This window comes from Mytilus galloprovincialis, chromosome 2, assembly GCF_965363235.1.
Source record: "Mytilus galloprovincialis chromosome 2, xbMytGall1.hap1.1, whole genome shotgun sequence".
In the NCBI taxonomy this organism is placed as follows: domain Eukaryota; kingdom Metazoa; phylum Mollusca; class Bivalvia; order Mytilida; family Mytilidae; genus Mytilus; species Mytilus galloprovincialis.
This window is the reverse complement of record NC_134839.1, coordinates 30,448,289-30,461,706: the sequence shown is the minus strand read 5'-3', so window position 1 is coordinate 30,461,706 and position 13,418 is coordinate 30,448,289. Positions and strand designations below refer to the sequence as shown.

Below are 13,418 nucleotides of genomic sequence, written 5' to 3'. Positions count from 1 at the left end.
ATGTATTGTCCTAGTCCAAATATATATCCAAAATTCAGAAAGATTGAAGCAATCACTTTTACAAATTTAGCCAATACACATCCATACCCCTATTGACAAGTCAAGAGATGTTCCGAAAACTGTAAATATCACCTTTTTGCACTTGACCTAATCACTCATTCCATATCAAAATCAGTTAAAATACAACCTCCAAAAATTTATTTGACCTCTCTTCTTTCATTTCCACCCAAAAAGATTTAAGGAATGAGTGAGGAAAGGAAAGAAAAAAAATTAAGGAAAAATACACTCTAATTAAAAGGAACTATATTCGTGGACAACGAAAAGCGGGGTCATTAATTGTGGTCTTGGGCCAAATAGACTGAATTCACCTGTCTTATTTAAGACTCATGATTCATCATGAAGTTTTCAAGATTATGTGCAGGATAAAGTATGTGTTTATAAAAAACGGTTACCCTCCCCCTTATCTTTTTAAAGTGGCTAGATTCACCCATGCAGTAAATTGCTAATACAGTTTATTTGTAGTTTATTTATTTTCGTAAAATACAGAAAAACGTGAAAATAATTGAAATTAATAGAACACCAAAAAAAATACGGATTTTGGAAAAAAGGGTTAGGGTTAGAAAAGTTGTCCTGTTCCCAAGTACCTATGTTGCAGGGTAGTAAAACATTTATTGCTTAAATTGTTCAAGGCATCCTTTTATTCTCACTTGCTTAAAAAAAATCAATCTTAATTATGTCCTTCATTCTGTGAAGGGTTCAATACATCTGTAGCAGTTTGCATGCTAAAAAAACGAATCAACTCAAAACCTCAACATCACTAATTGTATTGTAGAATTTGATTAAAAATTCAGTGTATATAATTCAGCATATTCAGGATTAAGAATACAAATCATTCTGTGACTTGATTAGGAAAAGGATTAAGAACGCATTTATTTCCTCACACTTATGATAAAAATCATCTTTTCTAAAGGAACGAGGCAAAAGATGGCAGCACCATCCTCATATATGGATGATTTCACCAACTGAGCAATTATAATTTGCAACCTTTGTTAATTGGCCCTCACTTGACCACAAGGTTTAATCTACAGTTTGTGTTCATCACACTTTTGACCTAATCCATTACCTGTAAATTGCACATAATTTTTATGTATACAAACATTTTATAATTTATATTAAAAGAAATAACTAGAAAGTAAGAAAAGACTTGTAAGAAAAAAAAAAAAGAGTTTTCATTGCTGAAGAGTAATTTTCATTTGAAAATACCATATTTACATCATATTATTATCAATCTTTGTATTAATACTGTAGTGTAAAAGAGTTGAAAAACAAAAAGATGTTCATCAAATAAATCAATAGATATAGGAAGATGTGGTGTGAGTGCCAATGAGACAACTCTCCATCCAAGTCACAATTTATGAAAGTAAACCATTATAGGTCAAGGTACGGTCTTCAACATGGAGCCTAGGCTCACACCAAACTGCAAGCTATAAAGGGCCCCAAAAATTGCTAGTTTAAGACCATTTAAACCAATGTTTATATGTATCTGTTTATTTCAGGTATAGAGATTTTATGAAAGATTGTCCAAGTGGTGTGCTTCAAAAAGAGGTCAGTGAAGCTTATGAATACCTTCTTGATACTATATTTAATTTACTACACCATATGCAGAATAAGGTTTGTTCCTATTTAAAATGATCAGGCTTTTCTGGCTAGCTATTCAATAGTATAAAGAACCCCTCTATGAGGGGGGAGGACAAGGGGGTACCTTCTCCCTTCTCCCACTCCTCTTCTTTTTCCTACCCCCATTCTCCTTTTTCCCATTAGAACAAAACATCTCCTTTTCAGATATTTTTTCTTGAAATATTAGAAAAAATTTTAAAAGGAGAGATATTTTATTTTTTCTCCTTTCTCCAACTTTTTCTCCTTTCTCCCAGCCTTCCTCTCCTTTCTCCTACCCCTTTTCTCCTTTCTCCCTGTCTCCCTTACCCCTGTCCTCCCTCTCCTCTATAATCTACTTGTCATAGGCAAGCAGAGGTGCTGGCTGTCTGTCTGTTAATGATACTTAAAAAAGTTTGCATTATTGATGCCCAACAACCAAGTGTGTGTCACAAATAATGAATGCCTGATGCCCAACAACCAAGTGTGTGTCGCAAATAATGAATGCCTGATGCCCAACAACCAAGTGTGTGTCACAAATAATGAATGCCTGATGCCCAACAACCAAGTGTGTGTCACAAATAATGAATGCCTGATGCCCAACAACCAAGTGTGTGTCACAAATAATGAATGCCTACAATTCTTTTGTATATATATATACTAAAATAAATGCAAGTTAATTGTGAATCTTTAGTTTGATAAAAAAAAAAGTAAGGACTTGAAGTTATATAGGTGATAAGTTTCAAGTCATCCATATCATTCTCTGGTGGTTAGTTGGCTCATTGGTAATCATACAACACTTTGTAACACTCAAGCTTTAACTTTGAAGCTTGAAAGCAAATTTATGTCATGTAGTTTGGTAATTTGTGAATGTACATAGATTTAACTGCTCAAATAGGTTAAAGAGAAAAAGACACAGTAATCAGAATGATAATAGTCAAAGCAGTGTGTTGTTTCTCTGTTTATACGAAAACATGATACACTTTTTAATTGTTGGATAAAAATAGGATGTACCTCTATTTATAACTAAAAGACATTAAATATTTATGTCCACATGATATTTTTGTAATCAAATGACATCACATCTATAAAATCAGTAGATAAATGTCAAGTGTAAATGTAACTTTATTGTCTTTGTTTAACTTTATCCAAATTGTAGTCTAATCCTTTATTTTATTTTTGACTGATGGGGAAATTATAAGGTGCGTTTGTTAGATGTGACTTGAATCTGTGTTCTTCAGTGCACAAATGAAGCTTTATCTGCAATACAATAATTATGCTCTAACTACTGGTGTCGAAGGGTTGACTGTGACGTTTGACATGAAATACAGCTGTTAAAGTTAGTCATATGAAACTTCAAATTGAAAAAAATATGCATATGTTTTTTATAACTAAATGGCTAGTTTTTGTTATAAAACTTATGTACATAAACTTTTTTCTCAAGAAAATTATACTTTTTTTCTTAAGAAAATTCTTTAATATGTCCATATTTAGAAGAAGCTTACTTTATTTTAATTGCTTGCTTCCTGCAAACAATTCACCAACATGTTTTCCATATATGCAGTGTGACCTTTCTTGTAAAAAAACGGTGATTGTAATACGCAATAGCGTATGGAAAACCAAACGTAAAGATGGCTCTGGCATCAAGATAAACTCTAAAATACAGGGGTCCCTAAGTATGCTACCTGGGCTACTTAGGTATTTATATATCAGGAAGTAATTGAATAAAAATATTTGTTATTGTTAAAAAAAAGAAAGAAAGATAAACTCTATCTTATTGTACCTGTTATACACGTGCTTACATGAATATCCATGCTTCTTTGTTGAATGTTTACAAATGGGTGATAATCATTAAACTTTGGCTTTAAAACAGGACCATTCATTAGCTGCCATATTTTCACAACAACACTGACCAATTGAATTATTTTTTTGACGATTTTATGAAATTTATGCGGGGAAAAAAATGATAAAATTGTGCAAAGAAGACTAAATTTATCATATATGTATGCATTGGGTCAATAATTGGATTAACATTATTTTTCATCAGTCACTCATTTCATATGACTCTTAGTTCATTTTACTTATCAAAAAGTAAAATCACAAAAATAATGACCTTTTTAGGAAAAATCAAAACTGAAAGTTTCTAATCAAATGGCAAAATCAAAAGCTATAAAACAACTGTCACATTGTACAGGCATTTTCTTATGTAGAAAATTGTGGATTAAACCTGGTTTTATAGCTATCTAATCTCTCCTTGTATGACAGTTGCATAAAATTTAAACGCATGTTAAGATTTTGTGACTTTATTTAATATGTCTTCTCCTTTTTTAATTAAATTGTCCAGCTTCATTGTGAGGAGAATTCATGTGGGGTATTATTATTGTAATGAATTATATGTTTATTTTTACAAAAAAGTCTTAAATGTAAGTTAGGTAAATTGCAATTAAGCTCTTTATAAATCAATATTTTAACAAGAAAACTTCAAATTAAATGATTTGAAAAAAATAATATTTTGTTTTTCTTTGGTCTCAAACTACAGAAGAAAGATTTGAACAAATACACTTATAAACAGCTTATACATTCTCATAACTTTGTTTTTGTAAAATACCTTAGGCATGAAAATTTATTGATATCTTACTTTAATCTTTATGATCAGAAATTGCAATTTACTTAATTTTAAAGGCAATATTTTACAAAATACATTAAAGGTACCAAAATCTCTTATTAACACAGAAGAATCACAATAGATAATCCATTGATAATCTCTAGGGATTATACACATATAAATGGAAATAGAAAAGTCAATATTTCTTGAATCTTTCAATAAAGATGTGATAAACGAATAATGTTAATCAGGCAGAATCTAGATATTGTAATTTATTGAATAGTATTATAATATTTCCCGTAGTTTTCTTACAATATTTCTTTGCATGCACATTTAATGTTAACATTTTGAGTAAAACAAGGTCTGACATGGTAATATTGTCATTTAGAACATTATATTTGTCAATACAAAAAAATGTTCCTACAAACGTGTTTGCAAGCTTGTGCAATATGAGACTTGTTCATGATTTTAATAAGACAATATAGTGTTGATGTACTTTTTTTTACCATTAGGTTGAAAGGATTTGAAGTAGACATGCCATATTATACTTAGGGTCACTGATATCAAATTCTTCATATGAGAGGCAGAGTTATCACTCTCATAGTAAAAAGGTAATGTTGTCATGTGACTGATATCCATTATGATGTCACAATGATGATATAAGGTTATTACATGGATATCCATTATGGACTTTTGTTATAAATGGACCTCTTCAGAACATATTGACCATGGACAAAGTCCAAGTGTCCATATAATCTTAACAGTTCCATATGTAACATATTGACTTGATGAAAGTACTTAGTTTATTTATTACATAACTTGTTTTACATTTAGAAGGATAATGTCAATATATAAACATGTATATAAATAGAAATAGCGTCAATATAGTTAAAAATAGAAACAAGGCTCAGGTATACGGAATACACTTTGTATGTATTTAGAATACACTTTGTATTACTTTATTGTAATAACAAATGAATATGTTCCGGACCATATGAGTATTTGGACCATATGCGTATACTCATATGGTCCGACCGTACGCGTATGGTCGGCCATATGAGTATAGTACTCGTTTGGTTATTAATTGGCCGGACCATATGAGTATTTTGACCATATAGGTATTTTTTTTAATTACATTTAAAAGTTTCAATAATACAAAAACTTTATCTAAAAAAACAATGATGGTTACTTACATGACAGTGTTTTCTTTTTATAATTCAAATACTACGTAAAAATTAAACATTGATGCCATAGTTAGTTTTCATCTCTAATTACATTCTTGTATGTAGGCTTGGGGTGACATTTACTTCCACACGGTATCATAGCTTTTTTTTCATTTTCAAGTCTTGGTTGTGCACGATCCTTTTCATTTAACCTTTTGTTTGCGAGTGAAAAGCCAGCCTTTTTGCAGCTGCGTACAGTGATACCTAGGTCTTGGGCCATTCCGATAAAATGCTTTAGATCTCAAATACCGTAACAAGACTGCAGTATACCATATTCACAAGACAAATTAAATAAACTATGTTACTTTCTAGTGCCTTCAAATCTTTTGTAACAGTTCAAGAAATTTTTTATGAGTCAATCGTAATAAAAAAAAATCGGTAATGACCATCAGTATAAAATGCGTTTATCCTAGTTTTCGCAATTATAGTAAAATAAAATAAAATTAACTATGTGAAACTTCTAATTCTTATTTAGCTAATTTTTATTATTATATAATAATAAAATTTAATGAACTGTCATAGTTTAAACATACTTATTTATAGTGGATCCGACGGACTATCATCGTTTTCGTAAGACCATACTCACAGATGGTGTCAAGGAAGAGCCGAAAATTGAGTTCCTGAAATTTTCATCCCAAACGGGAATCAAACCAGGAACCTTTATGTTAGTAGTCCGATGCACTAACCAATACACCACGGCTATCTACTCATACCATATGAATAGTTTATAAGTTTAAAAGTAAACTGTAACAGAGTGTTACATAGTGTTAATTACCCTGACCATACGCGTATGGTCGGACCATATGAGTATATACCCGTATGGTCATGACCATACACGTATGGTCCAAATACTCATATGGTACGGAACAAATACACAAGACGGATACATTGTGCATTGATTCTTATAATGTTTTCGAAGATACTAGTGCAATATATATATGAGGGATATCAATAATATTCATGCTAATTATATAACCTTATAATTGTACATGTAGACCAAGGCTTGACAAAATGTTTACTCTGGTCACAGTGGTGAATGGTTGGCATTATCATTCCACATCTCCTTATAATTATATACAAACATATTTTCATCACTGTCAGATGATGTTGTTAATTTGAAGCTTATTTATTTGCGCTAGTGCAATATGATAAATTTTTGCACACGGCCTAGCCACAATCAGATGTGCATTTTGTGTTTCACATGAAGTCAAAAATGAGTATCACCTCAGGAAAAAACTCTTTTGATATTTTGGTTCAAAAATGGTTTAAATTATGAAAAATTGCCATCGTTAGGCTAACACTGGAAGCATTTATATTATTCCATGCAGTTTTTGAAGGAAATATTTAATATTTTTATTAAATAAATGGTGTTTAAAAACTGTATAATTTTCTTTAATGGTTGCCTTCAAGACATGGTCACCAGTGACAGATTTTTGGTCAATGACAAAGACAACAAAATATGTTTAGAACTATTGAATATCAAACATTTTAATTGAAAAAAAATTAACAAGAACATGTTTGACTCACAGTTATTTCAAACAACAGTAGCTTTCTTTGATCATTAATCTTATCTGATAAAACTGTATCTAAAATTATCTATAAATAAAAAAACTTCTAAAAGAACCCTTTCTTTTGGTGTATAGAACATTAAAATAACTTGATGCATATTCTTACAATAAACAATCAAACTTAGCAATACAATTTATATGTTTTGTCTACGGACAAGACATTGTATTCATATTTAATGAATGCATTATTAAAACCTAATTTTGATATAGCTGAAAGTGTTATCTTGAAAGAAAAAACATACATTTTATCAGGTTTATCTATCAAATGATGCTTAACTTCGAGGAAAATGGAAACAAATACATTTTGATAATGTCTACGGACAAGACATTTTATTGATATTCAATTAAATGCTTTCAAAGATGATTGTTAAAGTTAAGATTAAAAGCTACTAATTAAGTTTTAAGCGGTGTTTTTTAATTTTGGAAAATATAAAAATGTACCCATAATTCTTTACATATCTCAATAATTTATTGATTAAGCCAAAATGAAGACACATTCTTTTAACTGAAATCCATATATCTGATTGTTTAAAACAATCAAACTATTACTAAAACTCAATTTTGACATAGTTGAATGTGTTCTCTTGAAAAAATAACATACATTTTACCTATCAAATTAGGCTGAACTCAAGGAAATTGGATACGAATATACTGTGGTAATGTCTACGGACAAGACAATTTTAGTTAAAAAAAAAATCTGTTAGAATTAATTGTGACTATATTTATGTTGAAAATACTGAGTTTTAATTTGAATAGATAACTTTCATCACTTATAAATAAGATTTAAGTTCCATAGCAGACAAATAATTGAATTTAATACTTGTTATGTACAAGTGTCTTGTCCGTAGACACTTCCTCATCTGCTGTTAATACTGAAATGCAAAAGATAAAATTAGAGAGAGAGAAATACTTTTTCTTCATTTGATTTAGTTAATCTTTTAAGGTATGCAGCAACTGGAATAAACAATATTGAAGTAAAATAAGGTATGCTTTTTATGACTGATAATATGACACTTTTTAAAATCCACTCCTGTAAAGTAATTTTACAAAAATTGAGAACACTTAAATTACCATTTATTTCTTTAAAATAAGATATTTCTAAATTTAAACAACACATAGGACTAATTAAGACCCATAAAGCCAAGCAATATTGATAAAAAGACATGTCTACGGACAAGACATTCTGACATATTTTTGAATTTTTTCCTCTATTAATAGATGGTAGAAAAAAATGTTAGTAGTGTTTTCATATCTACAAAAGAACAGGAACTTAGCAATGCAACATTAATGTAATTATGCTTCCAGTTTACTAGGGAATGCATGTCTACGGACAAGACATTTTTTCACTTTATTTGTATATCCAACTTTGATGGCATATTTCTCCAGCTAGGGTACTTCAATTTTGATAAATGAGGTAGTTTTTGATAATGTATATACTAGAAGAGAAAACAAAACACATAATAGCATAAATTTGATTTATTTTTCTCTTTTATCATTACACTCAAGCAAGCTAAAAACAAAAGTACAAAATTGCATAACAAGCGCATAGTATTCAACTTTTTATCATAACTTTGTAACCACTGAAGATTTTTAGTTGCAACAAACAGTAAAAGAAAGATGAATAAATTGTCTATAGCAATGAACCAATAATGTAGTTCAAATTAAGTTCACTTATTAACTATTAATTGATAAAAACAGCGAAATTTTAAATGAAACAACATAACGTGAAATTTTGCCCATTTTCAGCGTGTATTTTAGTGTTTTTTTTCAAAACGGTAACACCTATACATGATATTTGATATTCATTGTGAAGCCCTACATTCTCTTCTTCAGTTCAAAGATGTATTACTTATGTACAGTTTATCTTCTTGTCTTTACAAGCCTATAACATAGACCCAATATGAAATGCACATCTGATCTTGGCTAGGCCGACAGTAAATTTTGGTTACACTTATTTGAATGAAATATGTTGTTGCTGTACAAAAAGTAGATGCATGAGGATTTTGATCATGGGGTTTTTAAACAGAAGATAAAATAATGGGGCAAAGAGTACAGATTTAAGAGCTAACAAAAATTAAAGAATAGAGAAAAATACTTCAAGAAAAATTAAAGAAAAGAGAAAAATACAACAAGAAAAATTAAAGAAAAGAGAAAAATACTTCAAGAAAAATTAAAGAATAGAGAAAAATACTTCAAGAAAAATTAAAGAAAAGTATACATGTAGTGAATGTGTAATGTCAAAGATCATTATGATGACCAACAGAATCTCAAATTTCTGACATCATTTTGTTTATTGTCGAGCCTGCAACTTTTGTTGCAGAAAGCTTGACATAGGGATAGTGATCCGGCGGCGGCGGTGTTAGCTCACTTCTTAAAAGCTATATATTTTAGAAGGTGGATGACCTGGATGCTTCATATTTTGTATATAGATGCCTCATGTTACGAAGTTTCCGTCAGTCATATGTCCATTGTCCTTGACCTCATTTTCATGGTTCAGTGACCACTTGAAAAAAAAGTTCAGATTTTTTGTAATGTTAAATTCTCTCTTACCGTAAGTAATAGGATAACTATATTTAGTATGTGCGTACCTTGCAAGGTCCTCATGGCCGTCAGACAGTTTTCACTTGACCTCGACCTCATTTCATGGATCAGTGAACAGGGTTAAGTTTTGGTGGTCAAGTCCATATCTCAGATACTATAAGCAATAGGTCTAGTATATTCGGTGTATGGAAGGTCTGTAAGGTGTACATGTCCAACTGGCAGGTGTCATCTGACCTTGACCTCATTTTCATGGTTCAGTGGTTATAGTTAAAATTTTGTGTTTTGGTCTGTTTTTCTCATACTTTATGCAATAGGTTTACTATATTTGTTGTATGAAATGATTGTAAGGTGTACATGTCTAGCGGGCAGATGTCATCTGACCTTGACCTCATTTTCATGGTTCAGTGGTTATAGTTAAGTTTTTGTGTTTTGGTATGTTTTTCTCATACTTTATGCAATAGGTTTACTATATTTGTTGTATGGAATGATTGTAAGGTGTACATGTCTAGCGGGTAGATGTCATCTGACCTTGACCTCATTTTCATGGTTCAGTGGTCAAAGTTAAATTTTGAGTTTTGGTCTTCTTATCTAATACCATATGTCATAGGTCAACTATATTTGGTGTATGGAAATATTTTATGATCTATATGTCAGTCGTGCAGGTTTTATTTGACCTTGACCTGGTTTTCACGGTTCATTGCTCAGTGTTAAATTTTTGTGTTTTGGTCTATTTTCTTAAACTATAAGCAATAGGTCAACTATATTTGTTGTATGGAAGCATTGTTAGCTGTACATGTCTGCCTGGCATATGGTTCAACTGACCTTGACCTCATTTTCATGGTTCATGTTAAGTTTATGTGACAGTCTTAATAAAGCTTTATATTTAGGAGTATCAACATAATATCAATGATTAGTAAAGAAGGGGAGACATTTCAGTGTGTGCACTCTTGTTTCTCAACCTCCAACTTTAGTCAGAAGCTAATGCCTTGAGCTTATGTTGGAGTCTTGTTGTATATTATATCATTATAGTGGGACTTATAGTAAAAATGTCATAATCAATATTTACTAAAACAAAATCTTGCAATTTTAAAGAGCATAATGAGATTAAGAAATTTCAGAAACGTTTAGTTTTCATGATCTAATCATTTAGGACAAGATGATTTCTAATGATTTTATTTCACACAGTTATGAAGGAAAATATTAAAGATTAATAATACTTGAGATAGAAAATGTTGAAATTTGATTTATACATTGGTTAAATTGCCTTTGCTTTCTATTGTTAAAATAACTGGGGCAAAATATTGAATTTGGTTTGATTTTTTTTATGCGATGGTTAAAGCTTTCAGATAGAATGTAATTATTATTCATTTGCTGCTTGGGTCAAAGGGTGTGTTTTCAAGGTAATTTGACATTTTTTCTGGAAATTTCTGAAAACACTCAAAGTAGATAAATATTCATTCAAACTTAAGCATTAATAGCATTAAAATTATACAGGTTAATATAGGTTCTACATACCTAAACATGTTGATCAACTTTTGGATTCCTCTTTATCTTTAGAGTATTTATATAGATGGTTTGAAAAACTTACATGTGTCTAATCTGTTTGTGCTTTTTGAAAAATAATTATTCTGTATGAATTAATTTTCAGAGTGCTGTATATATTATTTTTATGAAGGAACTTGAAGAACTTAGCTAAATGAATTGTCCTTAAATAAATAAATGAATAAGAATCTGGATGTACTTGGAAATGCTTAATCTTACTGTGCATTTAGATTTTGGATATTGGACCGTAATAGGTAACAGTAAAATTTAAAATTTTACCATTCTTTGACAATATTCATTATGTGTCAGAAACCTATGGTGTGTAAAATATTTAAATTTTGAGCCTGTATCAAGCTTGATTGTAGTGAACTGTTCAGGGATCGACCTCTGCTGTTGTATCAAGTTGTGTCCTGCATCATAAGCTATGATATAATTTTAGTATATTCATGGTTATATCTATTGAGCCTAGAAGTTTTTCTAACTTAAAACTATTTTCCTAATGTTGGAGTTATTCTTATGTAAATCTTGCCAAAAATGCACATTGAAATAAATGATAAATTTTTCTAAGCTAATCCCTTGTATTTCATGATTCATAACTCATTAAGTCAAATAAATGACATTTCATGATTAAAAACGAGAAATTCATGTGAAACAAATAAAACAGTCAACAATTATTGATTTCAAGTGCAAAATTATATAACTAATTCAACTTTCTGTTAATGATAAATGATTTCTGAACTGATATTTCTAAAGAAGGAAATATTCAGTCTGATCTTATGTAAAGATATTTACTAGAAACATGAGAAACTGAGATTGAAATAAGTTTTAAATTAGTTCTTGTCTTGCTGTGAGATTGCTTTGTCTGTCCGTCAGTTTGTCTATCTGTCCAGTTTCAGTTTTAAGTTTTTAGTCGAGGTAGTTTTTATACACCCGTTGAAATTTTGACACCGCGTCAAAATTTTGACGGGACGTATTATGGTATACAAATGTCCGGCATCCGTCTGTCTGTCTTGCGTAAACATGTTGCACCGTAACTTGAGAACCACTTATCCAAATTCCATGAAACCTAATATAGTTGTTTCTTATAATGGTCAAACGATCAGTATACTTTTTGGTGAAAATAAGGTTAAATCTTCTTGAGTTACAGGACTTTGTAACTAAAACATAGGTGTTTTTTTTCACGTCACACCGTATCGCAAAAACCGTTTATGATATTGCTTAAAACTTTACTCACTTCTTTGTTATATTAATCTAAAGATCTGTATACTTTTTGGTGATGATTGAAAATTTTATGTTATATTGAGTTTAAAAAAAAGGGGGGATTTATGATTAATGCTTAAAACTTTACTCACTTTGTTATATTAATCTAAAGATCTGTATACTTTTTTGTGATGATTCAAAATTTATTTTAGAGTTATTGAGTTTTTTGCATATTCAATATGTTTTTTGCTCTCTTGTGGAGAGTTGTCTCATTGGCAATCCTAACACTTTTTTTGTACTTTGATATACCATGCATACTCAATATGTTTTTTGCTCTCTTGTGGAGAGTTGTCTCATTGGCAATCCTAACACTTCTTTTGTACTTTGATATACCATGCATACTCAATATGTTTTTTTGTCTATCAAATAGACCCACTATTTACAGATTTTATTATACCCCCGCTTTAAAAAAGGGGGGGTATACTGTTTTACCTCTGTCTGTCCGTCCGTCCGTCAGTCAGTCCGTCCGTCCCATGAAACTTTCGTCACATTTTTCTCAGGAACTACACATCCACCCTTTCTGTACTTTGGTATCAACATTTATATATGTCAGCCATACCGTGTGATGCGTTTTCAGATTCATCACTTGACAACTTCCTGTTTACCGAACACTTGTCTGATTTTACACATGATAGCCAAGTTGAAAATTTTCGTCACATTTTTCTCAGGAACTACAATACAAGGATTTCTGAAATTTTGTTTCAGGATTTATATAAGTCAGCTATACCGTGTGATGCGTTTTCAGATTCATCACTCGTCAACTTCCTGTTTTCCGAACACTTGCATATTTTTACACTATTAATATTATCCACTTGCGGCGGGGGTATCATCAGTGAGCAGTAGCTCGCAGTTTCACTTGTTCTTAATTTTCTGTTGCTTAATCATCTGTATAATTTACTTCATTTTCTCATCACTTATCTCAATCAATTTATTTTTAATGGAAAAATAATTTGCAAAAAATATGAAATGAAATTTTCATTTCTTGTCTTACAATGCAAGTTAAAAGCATAAACTTGTCAATGAGGA

At 30.5% G+C, this 13,418-nt stretch overlaps 1 protein-coding gene across 2 annotated transcripts in view; it reads left to right on the top strand.

Annotated features, from left to right (window-relative positions):
* Positions 1 to 13,418, top strand: part of LOC143063342 (neuronal calcium sensor 1-like) — a 64,953-nt gene that overhangs the window by 6,833 nt on the left and 44,702 nt on the right. For both annotated transcript variants that reach the window (XM_076235444.1, XM_076235443.1), the window contains exon 3: positions 1,557 to 1,605. In XM_076235444.1, the coding sequence (XP_076091559.1) occupies positions 1,557 to 1,605 (49 nt within the window). The remainder of the gene's footprint in view (positions 1 to 1,556; positions 1,606 to 13,418) is intronic.